At 37.6% G+C, this 22,687-nt stretch overlaps 1 protein-coding gene across 2 annotated transcripts in view; it reads right to left on the reverse strand.

Moving 5' to 3' along the window:
• Window positions 1-22,687, reverse strand: part of COL5A3 (collagen type V alpha 3 chain) — a 295,561-nt gene that overhangs the window by 103,474 nt on the left and 169,400 nt on the right. For both annotated transcript variants that reach the window (XM_053718030.1, XM_053718029.1), the window contains 7 exons: window positions 18,226-18,279; window positions 8,871-8,915; window positions 8,243-8,341; window positions 6,720-6,773; window positions 5,969-6,013; window positions 3,527-3,580; window positions 1,390-1,434 (listed from right to left, as the gene is read on the reverse strand). In XM_053718030.1, the coding sequence (XP_053574005.1) occupies window positions 1,390-1,434; window positions 3,527-3,580; window positions 5,969-6,013; window positions 6,720-6,773; window positions 8,243-8,341; window positions 8,871-8,915; window positions 18,226-18,279 (396 nt within the window). The remainder of the gene's footprint in view (window positions 1-1,389; window positions 1,435-3,526; window positions 3,581-5,968; window positions 6,014-6,719; window positions 6,774-8,242; window positions 8,342-8,870; window positions 8,916-18,225; window positions 18,280-22,687) is intronic.

A 22,687-nucleotide genomic window follows, 5' to 3' on the forward strand; every position in this document is an offset into this window, starting at 1 on the left:
TCATTACAGAGATGCACATCACCTAATATGCTTAATTGGTAGTAGGCTTTCGAGCCTATACAGCTTGGAGTAAGACAACATACATAAAGAGGATGATGTGGTCAAAATACTCATTTGCCTAATAATTCTGCACTCCCTGTATGCTGATTGTCATTGGCTCACCCATGTGTTCAGTTAGAAACCATGGGGCCAATTTATCAAATGCCGGAAAGATTTCTGCACAGCATCGCTAAATGCCGATAGCATACGCTGTCTGCATTTATCATTGCACAAGCATTGCTTGTGAAATGCCGCCCCCTGCACATTTGTGGCCAATCAGAGGTGGCAGACTGCAATCAATCGCTTCTTAACTCCTGTTTCCGGCAAGCCGGAAGGCTCTCGCAGAATAAGCAGCATCCGCTGCTTAATAAATCAAAATAGAAACATATATATGCAGCCACCAATCAGCAGCTACAACCTAGGTTCTTTGCTGCTCCTGAGCTTACCTAGATAAACCATTCAGCAAAGTATAACAAGAGAAGGAAGCAAATTAAATAATAGAAGTAAATAGGAACGTTGTTTAAAATTGTATTCTCTATCTAAATCATGAATGTCTAATTATGACTTTACTGTCCCTTTAAGACATTGACTTAGAGTGACTTTACCACTCATTCTATTGATAAGTTCTCAAAGCTCCTCCACTGCACCTCTCAATGAGCAATATCAATTCTACACAGGGACGTACAGTGATAACCCTAGGGTTGCCACCTCAGCTATGTGAAGAGTTATGAGTTACACCTGATTGCAGTATCTAAAGGGAGGAACATAAATAGTGTTTCCAGCAGAGCTGCTCATGTGTGGCCGATTAGCATATTTTATGTTTCTCCCTGCGGCACGTGCAACTCGTAGGTATCCAGGTAATCATGGCCCTGGTAACACTCCTAGAAAATCCTCTAAAGATCCATTGTTCATGTTATGCTGGACAATCTATAGGTGATTTTTAGGGGTAGATTTATTAAGCAGATGCTGCAATCTACCCCCTTAGCTTCAGGTTCCCCTGAAACATAAGTTAAGAAGCAGCGGTCTTAAGAACGCTGCTCCTTAACTCGTTCAATCACCTCTGAGGTGGCGGACAACAATAATCCCGATCGGATACGATCGGGATGATTGACATCCCCCTGCTTTTGGCCGATTGGCCGCAAATGTGCGGGGGGCGGTATTGCAGAAGCATTTCACACTAAATGCTTGTGCAATGATAAATGCCTACAGCATATGCTGTCGGTATTTATCAATGTTGGGCGAACATGATCCGCTACAGTAGATCATGTCCGCCCAACACATAATAAATCGGCTCCTTAGTCTAGAATTTGCTTCATGGATAATAATTGACTGTCATTTTGGTATGCTCACCTGAATCCCTTTTTCTCCAGCTGGTCCTTCTCTTCCAGGATGACCCTGCAGATGAATTAGAAATGTTTTGTAAGAAACAGTCTGTATCTTTTGCTAATAATATAGTTACTTGTTTCAGTCAATTAAAGGTTTATATTATTGAGGGTCACAGATGGTAAACCGGGCCTTTTTAAAACCCCTATTAACGCTACTCCACAATCTCTTTCTTATTTTGGAAATTAGCTGATTCCTCTATGAGCTTGTTTATTTTTTTAAGCTGTGCCTGCAAAATATTATTATTATTATCTGTTATTTGTAGAGCAGATTCCTCAGCACTAATGGATTTCCACTCCAGTCTTTGTGGGGGGAGGGAAAATTACGCCATTTGTGTGGGGCAGGTAAAAAAATGGTGAACTGTGAATAAACATTTTGGGCCAGATTACGAGTGGAGCGATAATTAACGGTCCCACTAGAGTGTTGATTGCGCTAAAGTAAGTTTTTTGTGTGCGTTGGGTTGCTCTCATATTATGAGTTGAAAGTAAACTGTTTGCCCTTGCACACTAACCCAACGAGCGCAAAAAGCTGAACTTATGCGTTCACATATTCCCCCATAGAAGTTAAGAGATAAAAAAAGTGAGAAAAAATCTTACACCCTACTCTCACGCAGAACTGATCAAATATTCTCATATGCGCTAACCCACACAAAAAAATTAGAATATTCCACTTTCCAATGTTCTTCACATAGCATAATATGTTCTATTTATTCCTAAATAAATATTTATATATATCAGATGATTTTTGGTACAATATACTGTATATCTATACCTATATATATATATATATATATATATATATATATATATATATATATATATATATATATATATATAATATATATATATATATATATATATATATATACAGTACATGATTATATATAGGTATAGATATATACAAATGTGTAGGAATATGTATTTAGAAAAACTTAGAATATATTTTGCTATGTGCAGAACATTGGAATGGGAAATATTTATAGTAAATACACAGTATAACACTATTCAATATGAATATTGCATAAATATGATTTTACATGTTTTCATCTACTTAAAGGGACATGAAACCCAAATTTTTTCTTTCATGATTTAGAAAGAGCATACAATTATAAACAACGTTCTAATTTACTTCTATTATCTAATTTGCTTCATTCTCTTGATATTCTTTGCTGAAAAGCATATCTAGATATGCTTAGTAGCTGCTGATTGGTAGCTGCACATTGATGCCTCCTGTGATTGGTTCACCATGTGCATTGCTATTTCTTCATTAAAGTATATCTAAAGAATGAAGCAAATTAGGTAATAGAAGTAAATTGGAATGTTGTTTAAAATTGTATTCTCTACCTTAATCATAAAAAAAAAATGTTTGGGTATAGTGTCCCTTTAACTGCAAAGGTTTTCAATGCACTTATATATATGTCTATATATGTATACGTATGTGTTTATGTGTTTATATGTGTACATATGTCTGTAAATACATAAATACACTTATAAATACATATGTATACACATGGATGTATATGTTTGTATCTCAATGTTAAAGCCATTTGTCTGCCTGAGACCTCATATTTTTAAACCCTTATAACGTTTGTGTGCAATATTTTTTGTGAAATGTTATTATTAGCGTAAGTGTACTTTGTAGTGTATTTTATGTCTTTTGTGGTACTTTTTAGTTTCGCAAAACAGTTAACCATAGCTCTGAAGTCGCGGTAATAATTCTAGTGTAAATCGCAATTGCGCTCAAGCGATACGTTACTTTCAATTCATAATACCAGCGGCAAGCCTGACAAGCTCAAAACTCCTCGATAAACCCCTTTTCGCTTATGTGCAAACATTTGCGCTCCACTCATAATCTGGCCCTTTATGGGAGACAACATTGGGATATAATGTTCCTTAAATGAAGTGGAAACCCTGTACTTATTTAGAGTTGGAAGCAAGTTTTGGGGCCTACTGTTGAGCCAGGCTAACATACCTTTTTTATATCATTGTTAGATATATATCTAACAATGATACCTGCCTGTAACATGTAGTGATTCATTTGACTTTGGAGCTACTGTCTCATATAGCCAGTAAAGTAACTCTGTGTTTATAGGAATTTTACTTACAGGTGGTCCATCTGATCCTGCCAAACCTGGAATTCCAGCCTTCCCTGGTGGGCCCTAGGAGGAAAGAGAATTGAGATGAATATTGTTTTCTCGTCAACAGCCAAGTCTTGTAGTAGGAACCCAAAAATGCAATGGCATTCACTGCATATCGATATCATATGCCATGCCAGCTAGGCCACCAATGGGCCGAATTATCAAGGGCCGAATGCCCTGAATACCACTGTTTCCGCGCAGGCATTCAGGCTCGCCGGAAACTGGAGTCAAGAACGGTCTTAAGACTGCTGTTCCTTAACCCGTCCGCTGCTTCTGAGGCAGCGGACAGCAATCAGCCCAATCTAATACGATTAGGTTGATTGACACCCCCTGCTAGCAGCCGATTGACTGCGAATCTGCAGGGGGCGGCATTGCACAAGCAGTTCACCCGAACTGCTTGTGCAATGTTAAATGCCGACAGCATATGCTGTTGGAATTCAGCGATGTTGGGCGGACATGATTCGCTACACTATTTGATCATTCAGCCCCCAAGTCTTTAAAGGGATATGAAACCCAAATTTTTTGTTTTATGATTCAGATAGAGCATGCAATTTTAAGCAACTTTGTAATTTACTCCTACATTTAGGCACCAATCAGCAAGCGTTACCCAGGTGCTGAACCAAAAATGGGTCGGTTACTAAGCTTACATTCCTGCTTTTCAAATAAAGATACCAAGAGAACGGAAAAAAATGATAATAGAAGTAAATTAGAAAGTTGCTTAAAATTGGGTTTCATATCCCTTTAAGCACAATTTCAATCTCATATACATGTCATGTGGTAGAATATTCAAAACCTTTGATCACTGCACCTGACACATACTGTCAATATTACTCTATTTACTTTTTAACTATACTATATTTTGGTTAGCCTAAACAAATTCTATACTAGTATGAACTGTGCTGTTTGACTAAACATTCTTCTTAAAGGGACATAAAACCTGCATTTTTTTCACTATTCAGATAGAGCATAAAATTAAATAACTTTCCATTTTACTTCTATTATCAAATTTGCTTAATTCTGTTGGTATCACTTGTTGGAGGATCAATAATGCACTACTGGAAACTAGCTGAACACATTGGATGGGCCAATAAGGCGGGGCCTATATGTTCAGCCACCAGTCATCAGCTAGCTCCCAGTAGTGCATTGCTGCTCCTGAGCCTACCTAGTTATACTTTTCAACAAAGGATACAAAGAGAACAAAGCAAATTAGATAATACAAGTAATATGGAAAGATGTTTAAAATTGTATGTGGTAACTGAAATCATTAAACTTTAATTTTAACGTACTGTCCCTTTAAAGGAAATTGTACACCAAAACATATATAAGCTACACATTAAGTTTGTATCTTTCCCTTATGACTGTATGACTCTTTTAAAAGACAAAGCAAAAAACTAGGGTAGATGGAGACAACATTAACAGGATGGAAAACTGGATGCATGGCTTCCTGTTTGAGCCTTTATTTCAATTTAGTGCCAAAACACCCCCTCAGCTGGCCCTGCAAAGCTTATTAAGTTTCTTTATTATACCTTATGTGAGGGCTTGACACATCCAAATAAGCCATGGCTCTTCAAATTTTATCACTGGCTCCTAATTTTCAAAAATAGCTTACGTAGATCTATATACAATTAAAAAACCCAAAAGTTTTCTGGCTCTTAACCCATTCCAGCCTTTAAGTTTCATTAGTTGTTTAAAAAGTGACAAAATAAGTGTAAAGTTTTAGTGTCTATAAAACACTGGGAGCTGCCATGTTGTAACTTGTGTTACCTTCTCTGCTGTGACCAATTAGGGTCAGTTATAAATAGGTCACTAGAGTGTGCAGCCAATGGTTGTGCTGGATCTAACAGTGATCTCCACTTCCATTTCTAACAGGAACTGAAAAGCTCACAATTTCAGAATGGAATTACAGGCAAAGAGGACAAAATAAATAATTTAAGTATATTGCAGAGTTGTTTTATATATACAATTTATCATTTTATATTACTATCTCAAAGTGTTTAATGTCCCTTTAAGACGTTCTATTCTGTCCTAACTGCACTGGGCTTTAGCGCCTTTAGGATAGCATAGAACATCCTAGCCATTTGGCTGTAGTGAAGCAATAGGCACCTCCTGAATGGGATCGCGGGCTGGAGGGGGGCAATCCCCCCTGACACAGTTCCATAATTAAAATCACGTGATCGCATGGACGATCACTTGATTTAAATTTTCCCTTATTTGTTTACACTGGAATTATGTTTCCGATGTAGACAAATAAGTAAAGTCAGGAAAGAATTAATTAAAGTTGTAGTTGACTCTTTCATTTTCAGGCTGGCTGCTAAGTTTGGTGTAAATTAACCAAGCCCTGCCCTATGTCACAGTAATTTAATTTTATAGGACTACAGTACTCCAGAGAATTTTGTGGAATTAACTAACCTTTTCTCCTGGCATCCCAATATGACCTTGAGGACCTGGTAGACCCTAAGTGCAGAGATAAAAATGACAGGTTACTTGATGTAAGGACCCTATTGTACTAATGTAATTGCAACAGTATGGTTGCTGGTAACACATTAAAGGATGAAAGTACACACTATACAGTACTAGCGTTCTATATTTTCTTATATATGCTGTATGCCATATTTATAGATGAGTTCTTCATGTACTTCTGTGCTATACTATTAATAATAATAATGGTTAACTCCAGGTCTCAAAAAGTGCTTCATTTTACAGCAATATTTTGAGCTCGACATTTAAACACTTGTAATACGAGTGCAATGATCTTGCTAATAGCACAAACTGGGCTATCCATTATAAGTATAGGGTGTGCTAAAAAGTTTCGGCCACATTAAGATGCTATAGTTAAACATTTTGTTCACCCACTTACCAGTTTGTGTTATTCTTATCATGAGAGCTAGCGCAAGATGCACTCTGCTCTACTGTGCTCCCCTTGTAATCTAACTCATAGAAAGCTAGCGTCAGTGACGGAAAAGTGACATGTATTAATGGATCATAGTATGTAATTTTTGCATTAGAATGTCCCTCTTTACGAGTTTCATCATCTGTTCATAAGTGTGAAGGCAAGTTATGTACAGAGGACCAAAAACTAAATGTAGCATTTCCATTAGGCAACAAATATACAATGGAATCATTCTAACTTAGCCTTATCTTACAATGTATGGGTTCTTACATGAGGTCCAGGGGTTCCTTGTTGTCCATTAGGACCTGCGTCTCCTTGTATTCCCTATAACAAAAATAACTAAATTAAAAAACAAAAATGCTGGGCAGAATTAAAAACAAAATAACTCATCTATTGCAATTATATTTCTAAGCAAATACAGGTAGCCCTCAGTTTACGCCGGGGTTAGGTTCCAGAAGGAATGGTTGTAAATTGAAACCGTTGTAAATTGAAACCCAGTTTATAATGTAAGTCAATGGGAAGTGAGAGAGATAGGTTCCAGGCCTCTCTCAAAATTGTCATAAGTAACACCTAATACATTATTTTTAAAGCTTTGAAATGAAGACTTTAAATGCTAGACAGCATTAAAAACCTAATAAAATAATCACACAACACAGAATATATAATTAAACTAAGTTAAATGAACAAAAACATTTGCTAAACAGCATTATAAACCTAATAAAATAATCACACAACACAGACTTCACTTGCATTTTTTCTGGAAACAGTTATTTCTATGCATTCCAATCTGGACTGATTTATAGACAGGAAGATCTTGTTCCTTTGAAATCTGCCCGATAGCTCAGGTCTGGTTAAACTGATTAATTTCAGCTTGCTTGGCTTTGCTGCAACACAAGCGGACAACTCCACCTACTGGCTATTTTAATAAATGCACTGCTTCTCAATGCTTTTCAATAGCAGTCACATGACTGGAAAAAAAGGTTGTTATTCTGAAACGGTGTAAATTGAACCGTTGTAAAACGAGGGCCACCTGTACATTATTTTAACTCAAATATATAACTGTATGCATAATATGCTTCTGAAAACAGCTGTGATGTTACATGTAGTATTTCTTGCAAAGAGTTATTTTTTTTTAATTTTGGGAGTTAAAAATTAAGCTATATATACACTATTTCATAAAAAATAAGTGTTAAGCACAAATAAAAATTAGATGTGAGAGATATTGGTGAGAGATGTGCAGTCTGCACACTAAACGGATGTAAGATGTAGTCATTCTGGTCATAGGAGTTGGCAGAATATTTTTTTTTTTGGGGGGGGGGGGGGGGGGGGCAAAAAATCAAATACCCAGTACATAATAGTGCAGCATGAGGCAGTTGTTTGTTTTAAACATGTGCTACACATCATTTTAAAAATGGTGGCTCGTCTGCATAAACATTGAGGGTGTGTTTAGGATTGGCTATAAAGAGCAGCATTCCATAGCATTTGCCTTCTCTGCCCCCCTGTCTCAACACCCATGACCCTGATGTCTTTGTATTAGGAGCTGATGAGATATTTAGTAGTGTGTATTAGGAGTTGGCAGGAGGTAAGTTTTCTGATGTCTCTGTGTAGTAAACAGTGAAGGATATGTGCTCTGGTGTGTAAGAATGAGGTGTAAGTATCTTGATGTGTAGGTCTTATTAATGTAGTGAAAGGTGCATATCCTAATGCCTATATATTAGCAGGAGAGAAATAAGCATGCATCATGGGATCTGAGAATTACAGTGCTAGTGCCAATGCATTAAATGCCTACTTACTTGATTTCCTTTTGGTCCTTGAGCACCATCAATGCCATTTACTCCAGGTTGACCAGGAGGACCAGGTGACCCTCGTGGGCCAACCAAACCACGTGCACCCTGCAAAAGATGGCAAAAGATTGTATTATCCCAACAGCTGATGTGGCTTTGTATCTTCTATTTAGTTCTGGATAGGCTAGTTGCCTAGTCTGATGTGTTTCCATCTGATATCAGTTTACTTAATATATTATTGAAAATAGTTTATATTGCCTTTAAGATTGTTGCAGCTATCTACACCAGGTTACCCCCTGTCTGATACAGATTTACATGTGTGAGGATCACTGGTCTATGTGTGTGTTATGATACTAATTAAATGATGTGGTCAAAATTAAACTTTCACATGGATGCATGACAGATAGAGCATGCAATTTGAAACACCTTTCAATTTACTTCTATTAATAAATGTACTTCTTTGCCATGGTATACTTTGTTATAATGTGGTTCTTTTTCATGACAGCATTTTGCAATCTTATACATAATATGTTCTCTTAAAGTGGATTTTATGATTAAATTTCAGGTGGAGGTGCTTAACATTTTCATAAGCTATAGACCATCAGAATCATGTTGGGCAAAAGAGGAACCAACTTACAGCTTCTCCTGATGAACCTGCTGGTCCAGGTGGCCCATCAGATCCCTGAAAACAGTTTAGAAAACATGAGAAACACATGAGTACTTAATCAGTAGAATACACTTATTAGTGAAATCTCTTGCTTTAGGCCTATACTCAAAATCATTTGAGAAGATAAAAACTCAGTCTAAAGAGAAGGTAAAAGGTTGTTGTAATTAGAATATACCAAAAAAGGGGGTGGGGCAAAATAGACAGGTAGAGTATCTTAGTGATCAAGTGCTATGAACTGACTTTATACAAGTAGACAATTACTATTGGTAATTGGTATTTAGGTTAACTGTCTATACAAATAAAAGTATGGCATACTGTAATAATGAAGTAATCAGTAGGCTCTAAATGTCAGCATATTTTCTTTTAAAAAGCATAAAAAAAACAAGATGAAATATAGGGGTAGATTTAACAAGCAGCGGATGCTGCAATCCAACCCCCGTAGTTTCCAGATCGCTGGAAACAAGAGTTAAGAAGCAGCGGTCATAAGACCGCTTCTCCTTAACTCATCCGCCACCTATGAGGCACCGGATAGCAATCATCCCAATCGGATACGATCGGGATGATTGACACCCCCTGCTAGCGAATCTGCAGGGGGCAGCATTGCACAAGCATTTCACTAGGAATGCTTGTGCAATGTTAAATTTAGCGATGTCGGGCGGACATGATCCTCTACAGGGGATCCTGTCCATCCGACATTTAGTAAATCAGCCCCATAGTCTTAATGGTAAGTTAACTTAAAGCAACAGTATAGAATGCAGAATTCTTACAAATAAGAAACACTACAGCATAGCCACACGACATTACAGTTTTATTAATTATTGCACCGCAAGGAACATAAAAGTGTGACAATAACATGCAATTTTAGAATATTTTAATATTGCACTATTGCTTATATAGAACGGTGCTTTACCTCCATAAAGGGGTTAAACACACATAGTTAAAATTAGCTCTGGACCAGCAATACTCTGCTGCAGCATAGTTAAGCACATCCTGTTAGCTAAAAAGGGGCAGTATATGTACACTGTGGTGTATCACATGGCATGTTCAACTATGGATAAACAATGCATTCCTACTCCAGAGCTGACTTTAACTATGTGTTTAATACATTTTGAGAGGCTTAGCACTTAGTTCTATGCAATCAATTCTGTAATAATAAAATATTTTAAAGCTTTGGATAGGTCTATGGGAAGATTAGTGGCAACATATTTGGTTATTTTATCTGCCAACACATTTATGCTATCTATTAAACAAATTTACTTACAAAATCAGAGGAATATAATCTATATTAGGAGCGACACATCCTCTTGTAACTAATTAAAGCTATCCACCAGTATTATTAATAGTTTTGAGGAATACTTTTATACACTGAGATCTGATACGTCTTATAGCAATCCTATCTGCCAGCACCCCTAATATGTCCCTTTGCTTTATCCTCTTTGATTATAGAGCAGGGGTCAGCAACCTTGGCTCTCCAGTTGTTTTAGAACTATATTTCATGATGCTTAAGTGTCTTTAAGCTGCCTAAGCATCATGGGAAATGTAGTTCTAAAACATCTGGAGAACCAAGGTTGCTGACCTCTGTTATAGAGTATAATGTCCCTTAAGCGCCATACAATACACAGCAAACTTGCAATTCCTCTTGAATATTAAAGTCAAAATAAACCGGAGTATCTTAACTGTTTATGCAAAACTATACTAGAATGTTTAAACAGTGCCCTTCCATATGCATGATATACATTTTTGGAGTTTACTGTTTAATGCTGGTAAATACAGGGAACTGCAGTACTCTTTGAAAAACATAGATGACAAGGTAATTGTCTCTTAGTATGCAAACTACTGTAGGTACATATGGGGTTAAATTTACTGAATGTCCCTTTCTTGGGGAGTAAGCTCACTAGCATTTACTAGCATCAGTAAACTATGCCTCCTTACAGTTTTTTTACTCATGAACAACAAGCAGATTACTATGTTGGCATAAATAAAGCAATAATCCTGCTCAAATCCTTTCACTCTAATAAATTGGGGGAGGGAGGGGGGCACAAGATGGAGGAAGCAGACATTTTTCAAGAGCACAGTTTCCAATTAGAATCAGTTACATAATTTCCTGCTCCAACCTTTTAAGCTTGGAAGCAAAAAGCCAACTTAATAAATGTGCTCTAAAATGCATTATGCCTGTCCCCCACCCTTTCCCTTTAAGACTTTGTAATAGATCACACTCATGGGTGTACATTAGCTAAGAAAATAAGTACTCAATCAAATGAAATAATCTGGATCTGTCATTAGTTTGGATAAAAACTTTCAATGCATCCATTTGGTTTTCCATGATTTAATGAGTGGGATGCTGTGACTCAGGCGGCCCACGTTTGTTATAACATCCCTTTTTGCTTCTTTACACGGTTTCTATAAAACACATTTTATAGTAAGCTGTTCTGTCTGTCTATACTGTCTATCTATATTATATATATATATATGTGGTGGCCTGTTCTCATTTGCCATCTCCTTTTACTGCAAATAATCATATTAGTATTACTATAATAATATTATGTGAATTGTGTGTATTATTTGGGGTGCAAATATACTACTACTATGCACCTTTAGGCCTAGATTTGGAGTTCGGCGGTAGCCGTCAAAACCAGCGTTAGAGGCTCCTAACGCTGGTTTTGGCCGCCCGCTGGTATTTGGAGTCAGTGATTAAAGGGTCTAACGCTCACTTTTCAGCCGCGACTTTTCCATACCGCAGATCCCCCTACGCCATTTGCGTATCCTATCTTTTCAATGGGATCTTTCTAACGCCGGTATTTAGAGTCGTTTCTGAAGTGAGCGTTAGAGCTCTAACGACAAAACTCCAGCCGCCTGAAAATAGCAGGAGTTAAGAGCTTTCTGGCTAACGCCGGTTCATAAAGCTCTTAACTACTGTACCCTAAAGTACACTAACACCCATAAACTACCTATGTACCCCTAAACCGAGGTCCCCCCACATCGCCGCCACTCGATTAAAATTTTTAACCCCTAATCTGCCGACCGCCACCTACGTTATACTTATGTACCCCTAATCTGCTGCCCCTAACCCCGCCGACCCCTATATTACATTTATTAACCCCTAACCTGCCCCCCACAACGTCGCCGCCAGCTACTTAAAATAATTAACCCCTAATCTTCCGACCGCAAAGCGCCGCCACCTACGTTATCCCTATGTACCCCTAATCTGCTGCCCCTTACACCGCCGACCCCTATATTATATTTATTAACCCCTAATCTGCCCCCCTCAACGTCGCCGACACCTGCCTACACTTATTAACCCCTAATCTGCCGAGCGGACCTGAGCGCTACTATAATAAAGTTATTAACCCCTAACCCGCCTCACTAACCCTATAATAAATAGTATTAACCCCCTAATCTGCCCTCCCTAACATCGCCGACACCTAACTTCAATTATTAACCCCTAATCTGACGACCGAAGCTCACCGCTATTCTAATAAATGTATTAACCCCTAAAGCTAAGTCTAACCCTAACACTAACACCCCCCTAACTTAAATATAATTTACATCTAACGAAATAAATTAACTCTTATTAAATAACTTATTCCTATTTAAAGCTAAATACTTACCTGTAAAATAAACCTTAATATAGCTACAATATAAATTATAATTATATTATAGCTATTTTAGGATTAATATTTATTTTACAGGCAATTTTGTAATTATTTTAACCAGGTACAATAGCTATTAAATAGTTAAGAACTATTTAATAGTTACCTAGTTAAAATAATAACAAATTTACCTGTAAAATAAATCCTAACCTAAGATATAATTAAACCTAACACTACCCTATCAATAAAATAATTAAATAAACTACCTACAATTACCTACAATTAACCTAACACTACACTATCAATAAATTAATTAAACACAATTCCTACAAATAAATACAATTAAATAAACTAGCTAAAGTACAAAAAATAAAAAAGAACTAAGTTACAAAAAATAAAAAAATATTTACAAACATAAGAAAAATATTACAACAATTTTAAACTAATTACACCTACTCTAAGCCCCCTAATAAAACAACAAAGCCCCCCAAAATAAAAAATTCCCTACCCTATTCTAAATTAAAAAAGTTACAAGCTCTTTTACCTTACCAGCCCTGAACAGGGCCCTTTGCGGGGCATGCCCCAAGAATTTCAGCTCTTTTGCCTGTAAAAGAATAAATACAATACCCTCCCCCCCCCAACATTACAACCCACCACCCACATACCCCTAATCTAACCCAAACCCCCCTTAAATAAACCTAACACTAAGCCCCTGAAGATCTTCCTACCTTGTCTTCACCATCCAGGTTCACCGATCCGTCCTGAAGAGCTCCTCCGATGTCCTGATCCAAGCCCAAGCGGGGGGCTGAAGAGGTCCATGATCCGGTCAAAGTCTTCATCCAAGCGGGGCAGAAGAGGATCTTCCATCCGATTGAAGTCATCATCCAGGCGGCATCTTCTAAGGTCTTCCATCCGGAGCGAAGCAGCAGGATCCTGAAGACCTCCAGCGCGGAACATCCATCCGGACCGACGACTGAACGACGAATGACTGTTCCTTTAAGGGACGTCATCCAAGATGGCGTCCCTCGAATTCCGATTGGCTGATAGGATTCTATCAGCCAATCGGAATTAAGGTATGAATTTTCTGATTGGCTGATGGAATCAGCCAATCAGAATCAAGTTCAATCCGATTGGCTGATCCAATCAGCCAATCAGATTGAGCTCGCATTCTATTGGCTGTTCCGATCAGCCAATAGAATGCGAGCTCAATCTGATTGGCTGATTGGATCAGCCAATCGGATTGAACTAGATTCTGATTGGCTGATTCCATCAGCCAATCAGAAAATTCATACCTTAATTCCGATTGGCTGATAGAATCCTATCAGCCAATCGGAATTCGAGGGACGCCATCTTGGATGACGTCCCTTAAAGGAACAGTCATTCGTCGTTCAGTCGTCGGTCCGGATGGATGTTCCGCGCTGGAGGTCTTCAGGATCCTGCCGCTTCGCTCCGGATGGAAGACCATAGAAGATGCCGCCTGGATGATGACTTCAATCGGATGGAAGATCCTCTTCTGCCCCGCTTGGATGAAGACTTTGACCGGATCATGGACCTCTTCAGCCCCCCGCTTGGGCTTGGATCAGGACATCGGAGGAGCTCTTCAGGACGGATCGGTGAACCTGGATGGTGAAGACAAGGTAGGAAGATCTTCAGGGGCTTAGTGTTAGGTTTATTTAAGGGGGGTTTGGGTTAGATTAGGGGTATGTGGGTGGTGGGTTGTAATGTTGGGGGGGGGGGTATTGTATGTTTTTTTTACAGGCAAAAGAGCTGATTTTCTTGGGGCATGCCCCGCAAAGGGCCCTGTTCAGGGCTGGTAAGGTAAAAGAGCTTGTAACTTTTTTAATTTAGAATAGGGTAGGGAATTTTTTATTTTGGGGGTGTTTGTTATTTTATTAGGGGGCTTAGAGTAGGTGTAATTAGTTTAAAATTGTTGTAATATTTTTCTTATGTTTGTAAATATTTTTTTATTTTTTGTAACTTAGTTCTTTTTTATTTTTTGTACTTTAGCTAGTTTATTTAATTGTATTTATTTGTAGGAATTGTGTTTAATTAATTTATTGATAGTGTAGTGTTAGGTTAATTGTAGGTAATTGTAGGTAGTTTATTTAATTATTTTATTGATAGGGTAGTGTTAGGTTTAATTATATCTTAGGTTAGGATTTATTTTACAGGTAAATTTGTTATTATTTTAACTAGGTAACTATTAAATAGTTCTTAACTATTTAATAGCTATTGTACCTGGTTAAAATAATTACAAAGTTGCCTGTAAAATAAATATTAATCCTAAAATAGCTATAATATAATTATAATTTATATTGTAGCTATATTAGGGTTTATTTTACAGGTAAGTATTTAGCTTTAAATAGGAATAAGTTATTTAATAAGAGTTAATTTATTTCGTTAGATGTAAATTATATTTAAGTTAGGGGGGTGTTAGTGTTAGGGTTAGACTTAGCTTTAGGGGTTAATACATTTATTAGAATAGCGGTGAGGTCCGCTCGGCAGATTAGGGGTTAATAATTGAAGGTAGGTGTCGGCGATGTTAGGGAGGGCAGATTAGGGGTTAATACTATTTATGATAGGGTTAGTGAGGCGGGTTAGAGGTTAATAACTTTATTATAGTAGCGGTGCGGTCCGCTCGGCAGATTAGGGGTTAATAAGTGTAGGCAGGTGTCGGCGACGTTGAGGGGGGCAGATTAGGGGTTAATAAATATAATATAGGGGTCGGCGATGTTAGGGCAGCAGATTAGGGGTACATAGGGATAACGTAGGTTGCGGCGGTTTACGGAGCGGCAGATTAGGGGTTAAAAAAAATATGCAGGGGTCAGCGATAGCGGGGGCGGCAGAATAGGGGTTAATAAGTGTAAGGTTAGGGGTGTTTAGACTCGGGGTACATGTTAGAGTGTTAGGTGCAGACGTAGGAAGTGTTTCCCCATAGGAAACAATGGGGCTGCGTTAGGAGCTGAACGCTGCTTTTTTGCAGGTGTTAGGTTTTTTTTCAGCTCAAACAGCCCCATTGTTTCCTATGGGAGAATCGTGCACGAGCACGTTTTTGAGGCTGGCCGCGTCCGTAAGCAACTCTGGTATCGAGAGTTGCATTTGCGGAAAAAATGCTCTACGCTCCTTTTTTGGAGCCTAACGCAGCATTTGTTTGAACTCTCGATACCAGAGTTAAATTTATGGTGCGGCCAGAAAAAAGCCCGCGGAGCGTTAACAGCCCTTTTACCGCCAAACTCCAAATCTAGGCCTTAGTGTTCTGAACTGTAACTCTTTATACCTGCCTATATAGGTCATTCACTTGTTTTCAACCCAGGTCTATTATTAAGTCCTAATAACTGTTAACATCATTCCTATGTCATACTGTGTTATTTTGTTATTTTGATACTTTGATATCTTAAAGTCTTTAGTATTTAAGCTACTATATACATCCAGTATTATATGGTGTATTTAACACCTATATGGTACTGACTCCTTTTCTTGTTCTTTTTACATCTTTTTCCCTGAAGCTTATGATATTACAGTTTTCAAGTATGTTATATGCTGATATTTTAGGTTCTTTGGATTTGTAATATTTGGTGTCTAAGCTGTGTATATATTCCTAGGATATAAATTGTATGTTGGTGAGATTAATTATGCTGGTGACAAACTTATGACATTTTGCTCAAGGGATTACAATGTATTATGGTTCTTGTGGATCATTTACTGCATTTAAATTAATTGTTAGCTGACTTTTTTGTTGTTGTGTGCGTGTGCTGACCCCTGGAATGCTTTTACGTTTTGCACAATAAAGACTAACTCTCATTGACCGTTGTCTGCAATCCTTTCCTGGCTGTCTATATATATATATATATATATATATATATACCCAAACACATCTATATACTATATATCCAACTGCATGCCACTACATTCCAATATCTTGCACATAGGCAAATATGTTCTAAATATTTATAAATAGATATTCCTATATATATCTGTATATATCTATACCTATAAATAATCATGTGTGTATATATATATATATATATATATATATATATATAGCTATATATTGCACCAAAAAAACATCAGATATATGTAGAAATATTTATTTATGAACAAATAGAAAATATTCTTGTATGTGAAGAACATTAGAATGTGAAATATTCATATTTTCATGTTAATTTAACGCATATGAGAATATGCGATCATGTTTGCTTAAGAGTCGGGTATTTCCACATGTTTTGCTCCGTTGACTTCTATAGGGGAATACATGACCATTGAATATGCATGCAATAATGTTCAGCTTTTTGCGCTGGTAGCATTAGTGCACGAGTAAAAACAGTTTACTTTCAACTCATAATACGAGGGCAACCTGACGAGCGCAAAAAGCTAAATTCTAGCGCAGTTAATGCTCAAGCAGGAGTGTTAATTAGTGCTCCACTAATTTGGCCCTTTATCTGCACATATGCAATGCCCTGATTATTTCATATCCATATTCAGTGTTTTGTACTTTTGGGGTGGCTTTGTACTTTCATTCCAGTAAGTTGTGTTTTTAAGCTTGTTTCACTTCCTTTAAAACAATAATAAACTTCTCCTAATAGATTATACACCTAATTCAAGTCTTAACGTTATTAACCAATCAGAAGAGTGAACAGACTCAATTTTGAAAGCCCACATTTGTACAACCCTGACTGGTTAACTTGATTAACTAATTAGGATAGCTACGGTTTAGAGCAGTGTTTCTCAGCTACAGTCCTCAGGACCCTTAACAGGCCAGATAGTCATCATATCTTAACTAGAGCACAGGTGAAATAATCAGCTGCTCAGTAACCATGGTTACTAAACTGCTCTCACCCTTCAGATGATTATTTCACCTGTTAAGGGTCCTGAGGACTGGTTTAGAGGAGAAGAAGATCCAGAATGCTGTGAGGAGCAACAAAAAGGTCTCTGGACAGAAAATAATGAAAAATGAAGACCCTTCAAATGGATTTCAGGAAAGTAAAGATTAAGCAAGGTATTTATAAAAATGGGCATTTAAAGGGGGGTTGAGTGTTGAGAAGTTTATTTTTTTATAATGGAGAAAGCGTCACAAAGGAGAGGCCATATGAGAGGGGTTAGATTTAGGGTGGGGTTACACATGGGGGAGGGTGTCTATGTTATGTAGGTCCAGTGTCATAGTGGTTGGAGTCAGAAATTTTCTGTCATTAGGCGCCACTACTATTTAGAGATGAATATTGCCATCTGTCACTAAATAATGGCATGACCTGGTATCGAAAAATGGAGCTGCAATGAGAAATCTGCTAGTTTTTTTTACACAAGCTCTAATAAACTGACACAGGAAAACTAAATGGATGTTCTACTTCTTATCTGCCATGAAATCTAACTTTCTGTGTAAGATAAGATAGAGTTATGTTTTTGTTTTTCTGTTTTTCGTTTTCCTTGTCCACTAAGAGGTAAAACACATAGTTGAAGTATCGCCTGGAACCCACAGAGTACTGCTGGTCCCGAGTGGAAACTGCCACTGATCCAGCAGCTCTAATAACACAGCTGAGTCACATGACTAGCGCTGCTGATTGGATCAGCGGCATTTGGAGCAAGTATTTTCTCTCTCTCACTATAATAGCCCTTTAAAGCAATGTAATTTGTACCAAATGTATGCTTCATAAATCCCATTTTAATTCTTAATTAGCCCTCCAGTCTAACAATCATAATTTGTGATAGACTTGAAAATGATTCAAAAGGATGGACATTACCTTATCTCCAGTGTTTCCAGGTGCACCAACAAGACCTTGACCACCAAGATCTCCCTAGATAAGAAAAAGAACAGTAAGATTTCTGTACTGAATTGTGTATTGTATCTGTGTAATCACACACAAATCATGTAAATGTGAAAAAGAATCTTTAAAGTTCAGCCTCCATATATCTTTGTTTGATTTATGAGCAAGTACAGTGTGATTGTGATTCACAGTTTATTAGAAAGTGAATTAAGTTCTCCATAAACAAGCTACAAGCAATGGATTTTAATCCACAAAAAGGGCTAGATTACAGGTGGAGCGCTAATTTATATCAACTTGGACGTTTGCGGGTGCACAATAAATAACCAGCCATTACAAATGGCTGGTTATTGCTACCACAAGCTTGCGGTAGCAATTAGCGCTCAGAAAATTAATCAGAGATCAGATCTCTAGTTAATTTTCTAAAAGTTCCCCAAATGCCCTAAAAAAAGAGTGTGTTATAGTTTTATATGAAAAAAAACCCAACTGCACTAGGCAGTTTTAAGGAGTTAAAGTTGGTGGGTGCACTGAAAAGTGCCTTTACATAGCGGTCTATGAGCACTGTGTGTTTCCATTAAATATATATGTATATTGTATGTGTTAATGTGTGTATATACATATATATATACAAATTGCTGCCATCGCTGTGTTACTTACCCCCGGCATGAGAACGAGGCTCCCATTTGAGCCTATGGAAAAGCGCTCTTGTGAGCGCAATGCATCCCAGCAATGTGAACATGAGCTCGCTTTCACATTGATTTCAACATGTAATACCAGCGCACATTAGCGTGTGCTGGTATTACTAAGTGGAGCGCTAATATTGCTTTTAAGAAAGCGATATTTAGCGCTCCACTTGTATTCTGGTCCTATGTATTAAAACCTTTAGGGCTAGATTACCAGCAGAGCGATAATTTATCACGCGTCTGTAAACAGGCAAATTTGCACGTTTATATGGGCGCAAGATAAATAACCAGCCATTACAAGTGGCTGGTTATTGCTACCGTGAGCTCGTGGTAGCAATTAGCACTCTGAAATTTAACCAGAGGTCAAATCATCCCCCAATTGACCCCAAAATAAAGCATATTGTAGCTTTTTCTTAAAAAAAAAGTAGCTTTTTTTATAATAAAAATAAACTGCACAAAGCAGTTTTTAGTGGTTAAAGTTGGGCGGGTATTAGAAAAAAATAGCACTTTAAAGTGCCTTTACATTGCGGTCTATGGGGAACTGTGTGTTCCCTGTAAATATATATTTATTTGCTTATATACATATATATTTATGTGTTAATATTTGTATATACACATACAACACATAAATATATATGTATATATTCATATACATATATATTTATATTTGTTGCCCATCGCGACTTACCTCCTTTGCTGCGGTAGGTTCTCATGCCGTGTCTGATGGCATGAGAATGAGGCTCCCATTGGAGCCTATGGAAGCGCGCTCTATGAGTGCTAAGCTTCCGTGCACATTTATGTGTGCTGGTATAACAAAGTGGAGCACAAATATCGCCCTCGCAAAAGCGCAATTTTATACTCCACTTGTAATCTGGCCTTTATTGCGTTATTATTTTGGAACCAGTACAAAACTAACTATTAACTATAACATAAGGTAGCATTTATCTCTCTGATGCTCTATCTAATTTATTCTGCTAATCTTCAACTATGGCCCCCATTCCAGGTTTGATGTTTTTTGGCTTTGGTTTCTATGCCATTACTGTGTGGATATCTGAACTAGTTAAGCCGTCCAAATTACGCATATATGATGTAACTGGAAACTCATTTGTTTTAATAAATTGGGTAAATACTAAATATGTATAAAACTTTGAGAAAACAGTTATTTTTTGGCTTGTTAGTTTTGTTTCATGAGGGTGTGCGCAAACTAACACACAACCAAAATATATACAATTAATGAGAAAATAAAAGTTTGAGGCAAATTGATTTGATCATGAATGCTATTTTGTCACTTAATAATATCAGTTAATGATTAACACTTTTTATAATTAACATTTGGAAAAACATCTAAACAAATCATTCATTCTGATGGTCATAATTTAGTTGTGTCCCATAGACTAAAAATATGACCTGAGCTATATTTAGTTGAAATATATTTTTATTAACCACACTCCTCCAACAACAGAAAAATAAAGGAAATAAAATACAGACTTTCAATCATTAAATACCATCATTGCATGGGGAACAGTAAAACATATTTCAAAGCAAGTGTCTTTCAATGTCATTTCTGGTTTCAAAAGAAAGTCTCTCCTGTATTTGAAAGTACATCCATGTTGCTATATTAATCCACTGCCAAAGACAGTAGATGGTTTTCCACTCTGTTATTTTGACCAGAACATTCCCCTTTGTTTTATGAAGTCTGCTGTACATTTTCAGCCAGAAGTGTGTTGTTTAAACATAAACCCACGATCCCCCAAACATTTTCTTAACAGTTCCCATCATACTTTATCCGTTTGGGGAGCACGTGATATGTATGAGGCATAACTATCAAGGGTTTTCAAGCCCTATAACCAAAACCTTAGTACTAAAAAACTGTGTAAACATAAAAACAAAAGCCATCAATGCACGAATAAAACTCAAATCTTAATACTCCAGCGTTGTGTTTTATCTTTTTAACACTCTAAGGAGTTATTTGCTCATCCTGTTTTGCTCCTAATCTAACCAGCTGGTTCTAATCCCCGCCACCCCTTCTCTCCTCTTGATCAATGCCTCCCACTCCTTCCCGTTCCACCTCCCTCTCAGCTACTGCCGATGTACGGCCATTGTTCCCAGATAATATCCAATAAAACCATACTTTCTGAAATTGGACCTCTGTGTCCTGAATTTGTGCTGCTGACTCATACATTGAGTATACCAATTTGATTCTGGCTATTACCTCTAACCACGACGGTACCTCTGTTTTCCAATATTTGGCTATCACTATCCTGGTCGTAGTGCACAGTATTCTAATAAACATATTAATGTGTTTGTTCAACTCAGGGATGTGTTCATGTAAGAGAGCCTGGGCGGGAGTGAGACTGATCCTCTCGTCTAACACCCTCCCAAGTAGTGAGGACAAGTTCTGCCAAACCTGATACACTTTCGGACATTCCCACCACATGTGGAGGTATGAACCTACCTCTCTGCATCCTCTGTAGCAAAATTTAGAACTTTCTTTTCCCATATGGGCTGTTTTAATTGGGGTCAGGTACCATCTGAAAGATGTCTTGAGAGCATTTTCCCTCAGGTCAGCACTAATGAGGCCCTTACAGGTTTGGTGCAATGTTTCTTGCCATCTGTCTCGCTCTAATTCTTTATCTAGGTCTGCCTCCCAATTTGCCATTAATGTTGTCTTAGAATCACATCTAATTTCCTGAATTGAAATGTATAGCCTAGATATAGCCCTTTTGGGTCGAGCCTTCGCTGTACATATGTGTTCAAGCTCAGTTTGCTTGGTGCATGTCGAGGATTTGTCCACGTATGTACGTGTAGCTGATATCACTTGGAGGTATAAAAACCATGGTAATGGAAGAGGTTCAAGTTTCTGTTGGAGCTGGGTGAAAGTCAGCGGGTTAACTTGGGAGTATATGTCAGCTACTCTATATAATCCCTTGTTTTCCCATTTTCTAATGTGATATTTAAATTCGTCATTAACTATATATTTCAGGGGTATCGCTCTAGAACGTGAAGGGAGAATTCTCTCCATGTTTCTGGAGGTTGGCCACTGTCGTCTAGTGAGTAATGTGATTTTGTTTTGATATATAGCATGTCCCTTAGTCAAGTCTTTACACCAAAGGATGCCATCTGGGGTCTCCTGTCCCATCATCTCTGCTTCTAAAAGAGGCCATATTACATCTTGCTGTCTCCTACCTAAGAGGGCGTCCTGGGCCAGTCTTGCTGCTCTATAGTAGTCAAGTAAGTTGGGGATACCGATCCCCCCCAGTTGTCGGTGTCTGTTTAAGATAGTATGGGGTATTCTCGGATGTTTATTATCTCTTAAGAAGCTATGTATGTCTCTCTGAAGGTTGGTTATTTCTATAACATTAATTCTAATCGGGAGCACCCTGAATAAATATAACACTCTGGGTAGGATCGTCATTTTTACCGCAGATAGCCTCCCATACCAAGAAAAACCCATTTTCTTCCATTTTCCCAGATCGGATCTAGACCTGAGCTATATTTAAAGGGACATAATACTCATATGCTAAACTGATGCAGCATAACTGTAAAAAGCTGACAGGAAAATATCACCTGAGCATCTCTATGTAAAAAAGGAAGATATTTTACCTCACAATTTCCTCAGCTCAGCAGAGTAAGTTATGTGTAAAAAGTTATACTCAGCTGCAGCCCAGCTGCAGGTAAAAAATAAAAATAAATTAAGAAATGAACAGCAGCCAATCAGCATCAGCAGTGCTGAGGTCATGAACTCTTTTACTGTGATC

This window comes from Bombina bombina, chromosome 6, assembly GCF_027579735.1.
Source record: "Bombina bombina isolate aBomBom1 chromosome 6, aBomBom1.pri, whole genome shotgun sequence".
Lineage (NCBI taxonomy): Eukaryota > Metazoa > Chordata > Amphibia > Anura > Bombinatoridae > Bombina > Bombina bombina.